We start from the raw sequence: 14,853 nt of genomic DNA, 5'->3' as shown, positions 1-14,853 counted from the left end.
TTCTTCTCTTCTTATCTTGAAATGTTCAATGCACGCAAGTTTCCGATAATCGATACATGCAAAAGGTGAAACATGCGAGATAGTATGTATATGAGAATGTTGAGCTTAGCATGAACTCAACAGGTATATATATGTAGAAAATACATATACATACATGTGTCTTGCAATCTTAGACAGGTGAATTATGGTCTTTGAAACGAGGTCGGGTTGCTCTTACTAACTCAACATTACGAGAAAGAAAAAAAAAACAGAAAAGAAAAGAAAAGAAAAGGAAAACAGGAGAGGAATTACTATTTATATAGTGCTATTTACGCTTCTTTTTTAATGACAAATTTAACATACATTTTTACGAACATTTCTGCTGGACGACTGATTTACGAATATTTTATTTCATTATTTTATATTATATTGTATATAATTATATAGTGTCTAATTTATATTCTATGATATTCTTATCATTAGAAGCGAATACGTATAATGCATTCGTAATAAAAATGAAAATGAAAAACGTAGACTTTTTTGTTTTCTCACGCGAAGATCAAATTGAATAAATACCAGTTCATTATTTATGACGTAAACCGTTTTTATTTTTAATTTAATTTCAATTAATTTAACTCGTTTCCTTTTTTTTTATTTTATATCACGCTTCTTTGGTTTCATTTTAAACATCGATTTATGTTCTTTTTTTTTTTGATAATATCCTTGTTTTATATTGAAAATTTATTTGAGTTTTTTTTTTTTTAATTTTATATTTTGTTTGTTAGCTCGCCTTAAATATTTGTAATACGATTCGTTATGTTTAATGAAATGTTAGCAAAATCGTGGATTATTTTGTTACTTAATGTTAAGATTATTATTATATAGGATTTTTTTACGAGCAACGAACTTGGAGGACGTCGTTTTCGATGACGATGACGACGACTACGGGTGAAATTGAAGGTGGTTTGAAATTCCGCGCGTAGAACATGAACCAGTGCGCGTCTTGCATTTCTAATTCAACCTGCAATCGATCGATCGTATGGTAAAGCCCGTCCTCCTTTTTCTTATCGTTATCGTTATCGTTGATCGTTCTTTTCGACGAAGAACAATTCGTATTTCTTTTATATTCTTTTCCTTTCCTTTTCTTTTTTTTTTTTTTTTTTTACTTTAAATCGAATCGTGATTTGTTTTTTTTTCTTCTATTCTGGGTTTTTTGAATTCGTAATTAAGGACTGCGTAAAAAGAAATTGCACATAAAATAATATTTAGTAAGTTCACAATTAGATATTGCAAATAATTTTTTGGAAATTCAATCAAGAGAAACATCGCACAAAAAAAAGACTGCACAAAAATAAATTTGACTGCGTATTCTTTGGTATTCGTTTTGTTTTTTAAATATTAAATTAAATTATTAATATAACTAGCTCACAAAAATGATATGCACATACATTCTATTTTGGTTATTGTTTTTTGGGAAAAAGAAAAAAAAACACACGAACAATTAAAATAATTGCAAAAATGATTATTAAGGAGAAAATACTCTGAAGAGGAAAAATTATACAAAAAGAAAATAAATCTAAAGAGAACAAAAGAATAAAGAAGAAAGAAAATCTATATTCGAATTTTCTGGCTCGCGTGTTAAAGATTAGGATGTGGATCGCGTGCTTGAACGGAAGTCTCTAGTCGATGGCGGGTCGTAAGGTCGATCGCTATTGGCTGCTGAACATAGTTGTCCTCGTGACCTGAGAGATATCAATCTGCTATCGTGGCCTTTCGACATGTTGCACTTCGATCACCAATGAATCCCTTCTCTTCCTTTTCCTCTTCCACTTCCTTTTCCTCTTCCTCTTCCTCCCCCTACCTCCTTCTTTTCTCATCTATCCTAAATCTCATCGCCCTCCCCCACTTTCCCCACTTCCTCTCTTTATCTTTATTTTTATCTTTTTATGTATAGTAGTGTAGTAGCTGTGATAAGGGTGATCAATTTTCTAATATAGTTCGACAATTTCAATATTTCTGTTTCTACACATTTTTTTTATTCCTTTTTATTATTTTCTATTACATATATGTATATTCTATTTTTTAATTTGCCTTTTTGATAAGATAATTTTCTTTTGTATAGTGGAATTTCATTGGAAATTTATTACGTTACTCTTTATTACGTATAAACCGCACTTACTTAGTTGCCAACCCAATAATAAATAACGCCATTAAAAATCATTGCAGCCGGAGTCTCATAAAAAATAATTATACTTAAAAATCAAATTTCTTCATATATTATAATTACTTATTTTGTTAGTTTATATATTCGGATAATATTTCAATTGCTCCAGTTGCATGATCTGTGTTGTAAACACCCCTCCTCCCCCCTCCCACCGCCTCTCTCCGACCATATAAGCTTATACTTACGCATACAACAAGCGTTTGATCGTAAACAGTGATAACAACATATCTTGTGCAAGTCTAAAGATCAAAGCACGTGTTTATAATCTTTATACGCGTTTAGCATAGAGTGGACAAAGAAATAAAAACAAAGTCAGGAGAAATATAAAGTTGGGTCATTCAACGAAAAAGGAAAGAGGAGAGAAGGAAGAGAAAAAGATAGAAATAATGGGGGGACATTACACGCGAAGACGACGTTATTCAATCGAACAAACTCGGATCTAATAATATAAAACACGTTCCGTGACGTTTTTTCGTGTTGCCCAATGACCATTCTGAATAAGCTTTCTCCACGAAAAATATAATAGAAGATGAAAGTTGTTTTCTAAAAGGAGGAGAAGGTAAAGGTACGCAGGAAGGAAACGAACAAATAATATTCATTTTGTTTTTTCATATGTGCGTTAGGGTTATACGTGTTCTACAAAAAAAAAGAATGAATAATTTTGATTAGATTATTTAGTGACTGTTATATTTCATTTTAATTATTATTAATGAGATATATATAATTTGAAGAAAAATAGAGCTTTTTGTTTTTAATAAATTAAACGTAAATCATTTTTTGCGTAGATAAAATTAGAAATATGCACGAGGGATACGATATTATTTTGAAATTTTGTAAGAATAAATAATATGAAACGTAATAGAAATAAATATAGAAAGTCGTGTTTATTTGGATCCAACGTCGGAAGTTAAAATGTCCTTTCGCTTTGCGGAACAACTTCGAGAGAATCTAGTTTGTTCTTTAAGAGACTTTCAAAGTTCCCGCCAAATAAATCGATTCACTTGTTATCTCGTTCGTGTTCATGAGCACGGTTAATTAATGATTGTACTACGTTTAACTAACGTATATATATATACATATATACACTTACACATCAAATTTATGATTCCGATCTTATTTCCGGTTTATTTGCCTTGTATTATTCTCTCCATATTCTTATTGTCAGATTAGACAGAGATAAAATGTTCATTTTCCATCTCTGACGTATTTAACTTTTACTTTTACCTATTTAAATTGTACATACGTAATCATTTAGCCAATCGGAATAAATTTAAACTAGAGTAGATCGATTATAATCGATAATAATAATTATTATCGACTCTCAGCTGACTCAAAGGTAATTTTTTTGTTATCTTATGATATTGAAAAAGTATTTATCTATATACAACATGTTATACAGTATAGTATTGTGATATAAATATGTGAGAAAAGATATTTTGATATTAAAAGATTGTAAATCGAAATCGAATTCGCGTTACTGCAAAAAGTTGTGAATGTTATTTTTAAAAGAAATAAATGTAATAATTATGATTTTTTTTTTTTTTCTTTTTAATTATAATTTTGAAAGAAAAAAGCTTTGGAAATTAGTGCACGCAAAGGCATCACCTTTGAAAGTTACACGAGCCTACATAGGGGCACAATGTTCTTCTTAGTACGGCTATTGTTCTAAAACAAAAGCCGCGAAGTTCCTATTTCCGTAGGGGGATAGAAACAGAGCCTGCAATCTGAGAACGCAAGCTCATGAGTGGGTTCTCTTTTACCTTGCTTGGCAACCCTGATCTCCTCTCACATCAGATTTCTTTTCTTCTTATCGATCAAAATATTTTTCATTTGTATCTTTATACTCTTCTTTTATTACTGCCCTTCCTATATTTTAGTGGTGTGTCTTCGTAAGAAATAACAAAAATTATATAAGAAATGGAAAATTTAAATGCAATCGATTGAGTGTGTACGCGTCAATTTTTCCCTATCGAAAAATACAACAATACGATGTGTTCGTGCACGTTCTTATTATTTTATTGTTTGGGAATAAAACAAAAATAATTATTCAGTAAAGTAGGAAATGAAAGAGAATTGAAATAAAAATTTTTTCTTCCAATCGCGATGATGTTATGATCTTGTCGATTTTTTATCTCATCTTTTGTTCCATTGAAAAATATAATATGAGATTACGTGTGTCGAGCTTTTGTGTCTTATTATTTTATCGTACCACAGAAATAATAATTTATAGGAAGTTGTAAAGGAAAATTCTCTATTTTTCGTTTGTTTTCTGGTTTTTTTTTTTTTCTACCGTATATTTCCACCAATTGGAAAATCCAACGTTTATTTAACACTCGTGAAAGATGATTTATCGCAATTAACATATTACTGCATCAGGAAATAGAACAATGCTCGACATATCTATACATATACATAAATAATACGTATGACGTTGTTTGCGTTACTTATTATAATGTGTAAATATAGGTATAACATAGATATTACGAAACTCGTTGATTGTATTTTTAAAAAGATATTTTGTCGAGATAATCACGTGTCGTGTGATTTCAAACGCGAACACAACTCGCAAGCTTGGCGAAAGAGACGATAATTATTTTTAACTATCGATCCGTCGAACAATTTATCGGCAAACTAGTTGAAAGCATTTACCAAACCAACGATCATTGCGTTAAAGACTTTTTTTTTCTATACAGTCATTAATAATAATAATAATAATAATAATAATAATAATAGTAATAATAATAATAATAATAATAATAATAATAATAATAATAGAATTTTTTCTATGAACACTCGTCAAAATTTTTTCATGTTTCATTCGTTAATAATGCATACGAGTCGATATCGAAATAATATTTGTGCAATATTTAAAAACAAGTTTTAAAATACATTAAATTTATACAATTTTTTCTCAAGCTTCCGTAAGAGTATTTAAACGTTTTAATAATTATTGAAACGTATAAATATATCCAGGTAATTCTGGCATTTTGTTTTTTTTTTTTTTTTAAATCGTCGAAAGTTAAACTATAAAATTGTCTTTCATTGAACTTTCTCGAAATTGTCAATCATTGTTTTAGCATGTTTTTTCTCTCTCTCTCTCTCTCTCTCTCTCTCTCTTCCTCAGTATTGAATTAACAGTCAACGATAATCCTATTGTGACGTTCGGTACACCAACCACGTAATCGTCAATAAATCTGGGTCAAGTCCGTCGACATTTTTATTCTCGTTTCAGCAGTGAACTGTTATGCCATTATACATATAGCCTAATAACCCTTACTCATCTCCTCCCTTTCATCTTTTTTACTTTGACTTGAAACCATTCATCTTATTTAATCTTCCTGATCGAATTTTTAAAATAAAATCTTACCTCCTTCGTATAATATAAATAACTTTAAATTGCAACTTTTAAATTAAATTGCGAATACTTCCACCTTGAAGAATCTTTTTCCCCTTTTAATAATTTCTCTTTATTTTTGAATGGATAATTGATAATATTAGAAACTGTATAATTCTATATTATCCAAGTGTGTAATACTTCTGATTGGTCAAAAGTTTTTAAATCATTTAAAAACTCGCGCGCGTTAATGTTAATTATATCTTACAATTAAATAGAAAAGAAACCTACAAATATAGGATTTCAAAATTAATAATTAAATTATACATCTAAATTAATTCGATGAAGGAGATAATTAATTGTTAAAAAGAATATAAAAATAGTTTTGAATCAGCCTATGTCAATAATCAATAAATTCAAAGCACAAACATAGTCTTTACTCGAATAATCTCTAAATATTTGTTTAAATCTGATCATGTTGTTGGATTATTCATCGTTGGAGTATCTTCCGTAAATTAGTTTATTGGTATAATTGGACAAAATACCAAGTATTGATAGCATATAGGTAATTTTTTTTTTCTACTTTTTTTTATAGTATCCTCATAAATGATTTTCTCTTCTAACGTAAGTCGTTGAAAGAAGAAGGGAATATTCAGGGAGTGTGTTATCGAGCGTCCAGGAAGGGTACGTTTGATAGAACGGAAGCTTGCCATTGCCATCATTAAAGCCATAAATTGTATCTTTAGTGTCAAGCTCGTCTCTGCCTTTAAGTAATAATATCGTTGTTCATAGGAACGATTGGTTTCTTCGTCGATGCGATTACAATTTTTAACATATTTATGCTAATTATCATTTATTATTTTTCCTATATGATTCATTTACGTACTTGAACGTTACATGAATGGTTGCATGGTAATTGCATGGTTGTTTATAATTTTATTTTTTTTTTTTCCAAAAAAAATAATTATATTTTATTTCCATAACTTTTAGTATATTAGAAATAATGTTCTATGGTTTATAATTTCTTTTTTTCTTTTGGTAAAAATTACTATATTCTTAAAATTTATTATGGAAATATTGTTCGATTTTTGTATTATATTATTTTATTTTTTTTTTGTATTATATTATTATTATTTGTTTCTTATTTGTTTGTTTAAATATAGAGTAGAGGGAATTAATTTGTAGAAACACTTCGATGAAGGTTCTCATATCTCCGAACTACAATTACTTCATAACAGTACCAGTAATCTTCTCGTTAAAGACTTTCCTAAGAATTTCCAGGGTCTTTCCTTTTTAAACTGACAGTTCGAAATGTCAGTTTGAAAAGTTCGTGGAAAAGGAAACACGCGAAATGACGTGATATTACATCTCAAGTACTATAATTTTTTCTATTCGAGTTTATATGTCTTACTAGTAAATTTTGTATCTGCATCTACAAATATAATTTTATTTTTTATATTTATATATAAAACGAGTGTTCATAGAAATTTAATATTTCTACATTATTAACATTTAATTTACTAATAGTTTTCTACATTTTGTTTATTTAATCGTTTACTTATTTATAGATACGAAATTTCTATATTCGTTATCTACTAGTAAATTTTGTATCTGCATCTACAAATATAATTTTATTTTTATATTTATATATAAAACGAGTGTTCATAGAAATTTATATTTCTACATTATTAGCATTTAATTTACTAATAGTTTTCTACATTTTGTTTATTTAATCGTTTACTTATTTATAGATACGAAATTTCTATTTCGTTTATTTACGAAGCGTGAAGTAAGCATTTCCGAAGTTTCATTTCGTTTCATTTTATATCACAAAATGATGTTAGTGCAAGTAGAATGAAAAGAGAAACAATACAAAAAATGAGAGTAGAGGGTTATAAAAAATTATAGTAGAAAGTAAATAAATCCTTTTACGATGATTAATTCTACGTGATTAAAGTGCTCTTGTGCCGTGACTATTATTAGAGAAAAATGAGAAGATAAATAAATCATTTGTAATATAAACTATATAATGGTCATATTTTTTTTTCAATAATACGATAATTTGTTATACATATATATATATATATAGCAAATATGGTGATAAAATTTTAAAGAAAAAAAAGAAATTGGAAGAGCCTGTAAATATATATTACAAATATATAATACATTTAATGAGAAAACATAATTTGTATTAATGTTACAAAAAAAGAATTCATTTCCAATATTACTATCTTTTCTTTTTAATACAACGATAAAACGACCTTGAACGATAAACGTACATATCGATACCTGCGCACGAAAGTTTGCAGATTTTCTCTCTCTCGCTCTCTCTCTCTCTCTTTTTCTTTCTCCTTACAAAGTATGACTACTTTTTATCTACTTATCGTCGACTTGAACGGACAGTTATACTACTTTGTCGTAGAATGGCAATGCCTCGTGCACGTTTGCTATCTATTCTTGCATTAGCATGCAAGGAGAAACGAACCTGATTGGTGGTGCAAGATCGAGAAATAAACACACCAATTATTTCTTTTCTTTCCCTTTGTTTTCTTTTTTCCCCTTTTCTATCTTTCATTCTCGTTCATTTTTTCTTATTACCTTTTGTTCAAACACGGTTAAAGTTCATTGCGGAATTTTATTTAAATTGTTTTGGCATCGTTAACTTGCTCGTAATTTCTTTTTAAAGACGACAATAAAAGTGTCAGTATTTTATACGATTTTTTTTTTTTCTTACGCGTTTACAATTACTTTTGAAGAAGTAATTAATAGAAGTAAGATATATTCGTTAAAAGTATCAACGATAAAAAGATAATAAAACGTGAGATAATTTTTCATCGGGATTTTATGATCATATTTGAATATGTTTGAGAACAAAATAAATATGCTTATACAATATTCGTATCATTTTTCTCTTTTCGAATAAATTCATACGATCACATTTTCATGAGAGATGAATTGAGAAACTAAATTAGAATGATCATTTAATAATCAAGTTATCAATAATCAAAAGGATCTCGAAAATGTATTTAGGTCTTTGGAATAAGCTTTAGTTGGTCGTGATATCAGTGAGATTTTTTGACGTCATATTGTATACCATGAAGGATCTTGTTATGGAAGATTATTCGTGTCTGGATGATTGTTGTAACAGATTGTTCGTACCTTCGACACCTGCAAATCATGACTCGCGTCATTGAATAATAATTTCATTCTGTATAGTACTCGTGCGTGCCATGAATTATGTTTATCCATTAAGCTATAGATAAATCCGTTTTATCATCAATGTTAAAGAAAATGAAGAAAAAAGTATATAACTAGAAAATATATATTTGTGAATGTGTGTATGTGCGCGTGTGTGCTTTATATTTTTATTTGATTTAACGATTCAAATTAATTTTATTAATTTTCCATATATATATATATATTAATTACTTTTATTTTTATATATATTTGTTATGGAAAAAGTGGAGGTTTCTTATTTTTAATTTTCTTTCAAGAACAAAAGGTACGAGATACTTAGTTTTTTTCACGCATACTTGAAAATATTTGTTATACCTGTTTTCCTATTTTTTTAATGTTTCAGATGTGGCATAATCTGACGTGCGTCGACGATTTTCTAAACCGTGCCTTTCACAAGGTCGGCCTTGTGGTCGGTCGTCATCCTGGATATTTTGTCATTGTACCCACCCTCTTGGCCTGCATTTGCTTCACCGGATATCAAAAGATACACTACGAGATCGACCCGGAATATCTTTTCTCTCCTGTTAACGGTCCAGGCAAGACTGAGCGTGCCATAGTCGAACAATATTTCAAAGTCAACTATAGTCATCAGTTCAACGTCGGTCGTATCACCAGACCAGGTAATTATTTTTTTTTTAATCGATATAGATAGGTTACGTGAAACGAACAAAATGAAAGAAAAAGAAAGGCAAATTTTTTTAACGATACATTGTGAAAAATAAATCAAATATTTGCGCATAGTTTGAGAACCTCTGTGTAAGATTGATTAACTTCTGAATAATAAATAATAGAGTTTATGGTTTAATAAATGATTCATCTTTAACTGTTCCGAGTCAACGATTCGTATGATTATAGATTCAAAATGAGTGAAAGTTGATTTGTCAACGACATTGAAATAAGTAACGATTTCGTTATTTCATTTATATATATATTTATTATATACTTTTTTTTATTTAATTTATTAATTTAGTAACACTAACTCGATCTCCTTTCATTTTTCGTTAGGTCGATTTGGTCATGTAATAATTATTCCGAAAGATGATGATCCGAATATGCTGCGTACCGTCATTTGGAATGAATTAAGAGAACTGGATCGAATAATACGAGAAGTTAAAGTTAAATACGAAGATGAGATTTTTACTTACGAAGAAATTTGTGCACGCTGGCTGAACGAATGTTTCAACAACGATATTCTCAATCTTCATCACGTCATACAGTAAGTCATGCTTATTTCAAAATTGTTTTCCGAACAGAATAATTTATGCAATGGTCCAATTCGTAAAACAATGTTAAACAGTAACTTATTCACGATATACATTTTTATTTCGATCCAAGTATAATGTCTAAACCCACAAAATATTTAAAAAGAAATGTTGATTTATTTATTGGGATTCGAATTAAGTTCAATTGGGAACGAAGCGGTGTATATTTCATCGAACATTTTTTTCTATTTCGATCAAACGAGTTTGAATTTTTTGTTGTCCAGGGACGTAGAAAATAGGGAGCTCAACTTGACATTTCCGGTGATGTTCAATCCTGTAACATGGGACGCCCATCTATTTCCCGTTTTCTTCGGTGGTAGTGTCATCACCGATGATCTAACGATCGAAACGGTACCCTCGGTTCAACTTGCCTACTTCATCACTGTCGACAACTCACGGCAAGATGCTATGTAAGTTCAATGCTACCTCTTCTTCTTTTAACTACTTTTAAAGATATTTTGTAACAACAAGGTCAACAAATTCATTCCATTTCGAGATTAGTCTAAAAAAAAAAAAGAAATCGTCTTCGAACTTATATCAACGACGAGTGAAACCAAATGTAAACGTTTTGCGTTGACGCTTTCCAAATTTACGTTTACATCGTTTGGTTACTTAATCGTAAGAAGAAGAAGGAGAAACAAGAATAAGAATAAGAAGAATCCGTCCGTCAGATTTCACTATACTTATACCAAGGTTCTCGCTTTCTATGTATTCTACGATCAACTTTAGGGTTTTCAGGTCAAACAACGCAACATGCTCGATTCTATTATAATATTGTACATATATTTACTTTTATTTTTTTAATAATATTAAAGAAGAAGAAAAAAAATTCCTTCATAAAATATCAAACTCGATTAGAAAGCAGAACTGTTTTGTGTTTGTTAGGCTGACTTATAAATAAAGAAGATTTTAATAGTTTCTAACCGTAAGTATGCTTTGGTCGGTCAAGTTAAAAAAAAAATAAAGAAAAGAAAATGATAGAAAGAGACATTACATTTGTTTTTTTGTCGATGTTTAATACAATAACAGATGCTTGAACAGTAACAATAATTGTATCTTGTTTAACAGATCAGAAATGGAATGATTAAAATACTGTTATCGAAATAAAAATTAACTCTTGTTGCAGTTATTTTTCTTTTGTTTTTGTTTTTCTTGACTTCGAGAGAACATGAAATTGAATAAATGATATATTTAAACGTCTCGTGTATTTTGTTTGTTTGTTTTGAATGGAAAATACAGTGGCGCTGCCTGGGAGGAAGCCTTCCTAAACGTAATTGGCGAAGCCGAAGATAGCGGGATTTTCAAGCACATAAGCACAGCTCGATTTGCTTCGAGGACATTGGAATTGGAGTTAGAAGCAAATACGAAAACGATCGTGCCGTATTTCTTTAGCACGTTCGCAGTGATGGGTATCTTTTCCGTGGTGACCTGCATGATGACCGATTGGGTACGAAGCAAACCCTGGCTTGGCCTTCTTGGGAACGTGTCCGCTGGTATGGCAACTGTCGCCGCTTTTGGACTTTGCATGTACCTAGGAGTCGATTTCATCGGCCTCAATCTTGCTGCACCCTTTTTGATGATTGGTAAGACATCCAAATTTTATCTTTTTGTTTTATCATTTTTTTAAAGTTATACTTCTTTTGGCGCGTTAATGAGAAAAAATGATGAGAGTGAATTTTTATAGCGACACGAAATTAATAGCACGAAGTTAGTCGATGAATCTCCCTTAAATTTAGTGTGGACTGATATTATCTATATTCAAGATATTTATTCTAGTATTTTTATATGTTACCGGCAAAGTACGAATGTCTGGCGTTTTTAGGCAATGTAGCAAATAGAAGAATTATTACATACTTTTTCTAGGCATTGTATATGATAACTAGGCATTCTATAAAATGTCAACATTGAATACTGAGCATTTATTATAATTTTTAAAATTTAATTATTTGTTATTTTGTTTTGTTATACGCCAAAGAAATATAATTTCTTACATACGCACATAAGTACACACACCCGTGTTTTTGTACATTTTTTCAATTATTTTACAAAAACTCGATAAGAAAAAGTAGGACGACGATTCGTCTAGGCTGTTAATCGCGTTGAGTTTAATTTGTAAAAATAAAATTAGTTATTAAACAAGCTTAGTTATTTCGAGTAAGATCTAGGGTTTCTACGATTTAACTGAAGTTTATAATTTAACGTTTAACATATATATTGTATGAGATATAACGAGCTTAACAGGATTTAACCGAGCCATGACGTGGCAGCATTAGGTTTGTAATAATGTACGCTTAGGGAATAGCAATTCGCGTTAAGTTCGAACCCACGGTAGCAAAGCTAGCGCGCATAGTAATTACGGTCTCAACGCGACAAGAGGTTAAAGGATGAGTCGAACATCAAGGTTGTATTAGTGCTATCTTTGCTTCTCTCTCTCTCTCTCTCTTTTTCTATTTTTCTCTTTTTAAACGCTATAGAAAATGATTATTTTTATTACCTGCGATAAGTCATGGAACGGCATTGGCCTCTTGTGCAATATTAATATCTTATTTTTCTTTGTTTGATTTATTTTCGATTTACAAATAGGTACTAATCACAAATGTTACCTCTTTTTTTCCTTCTAGATTAGTAACACAGTGTTAGAGATTAGAAATCTATTGTATGAATTATTTTTTGATTTTATTTTATTTTACTAGAATTTGCAAGGAACCCTGATGATTTTTAGATTATTAATTGTATTGAATTTAATTTGTGTACATATATTGTACTGAAAAATTAGGCTATTAAATCATTTATGTTTCAATGAAATTAAAATATACGTAATATGTACTGTAACTTTTTAAAAAATGCTTATGTGTATATATATATATTTTTATTTTTGTTTTTATATTAAAATAACACATATTTATTAACGCGATATTTACAAGTAAATAGGAAAATTTATATGACTTTCTTAACTTTCACATATACAATAATGATGTATTATTATTAATAAGGGTTAATATTCTTTATTAGAAATTTTAAGATGGCCGACTATGATATTATATTAATAGAACGAGTATGCTTTGAAACTTTGGTCATTTATGAATATAATATGATGATATAAAGTTACTCGAGAGAAAGTTACAATTAGAATTTGTATTCTATCCAATTATACCGATCCATTAAATTTTGTTCTTTTTTTTTCTTTTATTTTTTTACTTATTTATGAAAGATCGATAAAAATGATAGCAATACCTTCGTAAGTCGGAATGTTTGAAAATTTAAATGACTCATTTTCTATTTTATATGAAGTTTATATACTCGAAATAGCAGACGGTTAAATGGCTATTTAATAATTTATACGAAAGAAAAATGTGGAAACTGAAGTTAACACCAGATGAATTTTCCAAACAGGTAGTCATTAGCAGAATAACATTTTACTTGATAATATAGCAATATCGTAGATCTCGATATATGGAAATAAATAATTTAAATCTAGAAACGATTTATATAGAAACATTTCTAGTAAACGTGTGTTATACGATAAAAAAGAATTCTTTTTTCTATTTGATTGATCTCCAAAATTATTACATGATTTTCAAAATAAATTATTTCTTATTTAAACTTCGAAGAATAATTGTATTTAGGATTGGAAAGGAATTTTCTAAGTTTTTATTTGTATAATTAGATACAAATATAATTGAAGTATCTAAAATGAATAATTAATTTTTCAAAATATGTCAAATATTTTATCCATCCTTGTACTTTTACGGCTAAGATTACGAGTTTATTTTTATTTCTTATTTACGAATAATTACGGATATATAAAAAAAAAAGAAAAGATTGAATAATTTTACTATTAAAATTTCTCCATCGTTTTGGTCATTTACACGTATTCGATTTTTATTTCCTCTTTTCTTTTTTCTCTATTTTTTTTTTTTTAATTAGAGATATAACATCGGAAAGTTTAATTACGAAATAACGCGTTTCTTTATACTTATTTTATTACATTTGAGTTACGTGACTCCAATTAAGTTACGTTAATTAATCATTCAATGTGCGTTTATTGGGATTAGATTGCTTCGTCTCATTGCGGTCAAACTTTTATTGTCATTCAAATTGTCGACATTTGTGGCAAAGATTTCTATTTATTTGATTTGTATTTTTTCCTCTTATCATTTTACCACAAAGATAATTATGATGCGGGTTTACGCGAAACTAATCATTTATTCATAAAATTCGTGAGATATCTGATCGGAGATATACTGTGTATGACACTAAAAAATTATTCAAGAAAATGCGACACGCGTATTGAAATTCAATTGTTTCGAATTTATAAATACACTTATTGTTAGAAAATAATTTTCCATATAAAAAAAAATCATATTACCTAGAATACGTATCTCTAAGAATTAGATTTATTTTCCCATTAATAATAATCTATATTTTCAATTGAATAAATTAACGCAGATATTTCAAAACGGATGTCGTATATACACACACACACATTGATAAAATTTGATATATTATAATAATAGTAATAACTTTAACAACGATTGTAGTAATAAGTTGAAAACGATGATGGTAATTTCATCGTTAGGCAATAGTCGATATAATGATCATCATTTTTCGAGGACATCGAGACGAAATGATACATAAGTAAATAAGTAAGTAAGTAAGTAAGTAAGTAATTGTACAATCGTCGGCTTTCTTTCGTCGTCGAAATTTTCGCAGGGAAATCAGTCGATCGAATCGAATACAATTATTTAAAGAGGTAGATAGAAAGATAGAAAGAGATAGGGATAGAAATAAATCGACTTTTATTCGTTGCCGAGTGC

At 29.0% G+C, this 14,853-nt stretch overlaps 1 protein-coding gene across 1 annotated transcript in view; it reads left to right on the top strand.

Annotated features, from left to right (window-relative positions):
- LOC122519484 (patched domain-containing protein 3) overlaps window positions 1-14,853 on the top strand; it is a 39,652-nt gene that overhangs the window by 13,301 nt on the left and 11,498 nt on the right. Inside the window, exons 2-5 of the mRNA XM_043638963.1 lie at window positions 9,118-9,394; window positions 9,780-9,990; window positions 10,261-10,446; window positions 11,276-11,619. Coding sequence (XP_043494898.1) covers window positions 9,118-9,394; window positions 9,780-9,990; window positions 10,261-10,446; window positions 11,276-11,619 — 1,018 coding nt within the window. The remainder of the gene's footprint in view (window positions 1-9,117; window positions 9,395-9,779; window positions 9,991-10,260; window positions 10,447-11,275; window positions 11,620-14,853) is intronic.

Source organism: Polistes fuscatus, unplaced genomic scaffold (genome assembly GCF_010416935.1).
Source record: "Polistes fuscatus isolate 324 unplaced genomic scaffold, CU_Pfus_HIC Scaffold3, whole genome shotgun sequence".
Lineage (NCBI taxonomy): Eukaryota > Metazoa > Arthropoda > Insecta > Hymenoptera > Vespidae > Polistes > Polistes fuscatus.
Note: the sequence above shows the minus strand (reverse complement) of the source record. Positions and strands in the feature narration are given on the sequence as shown.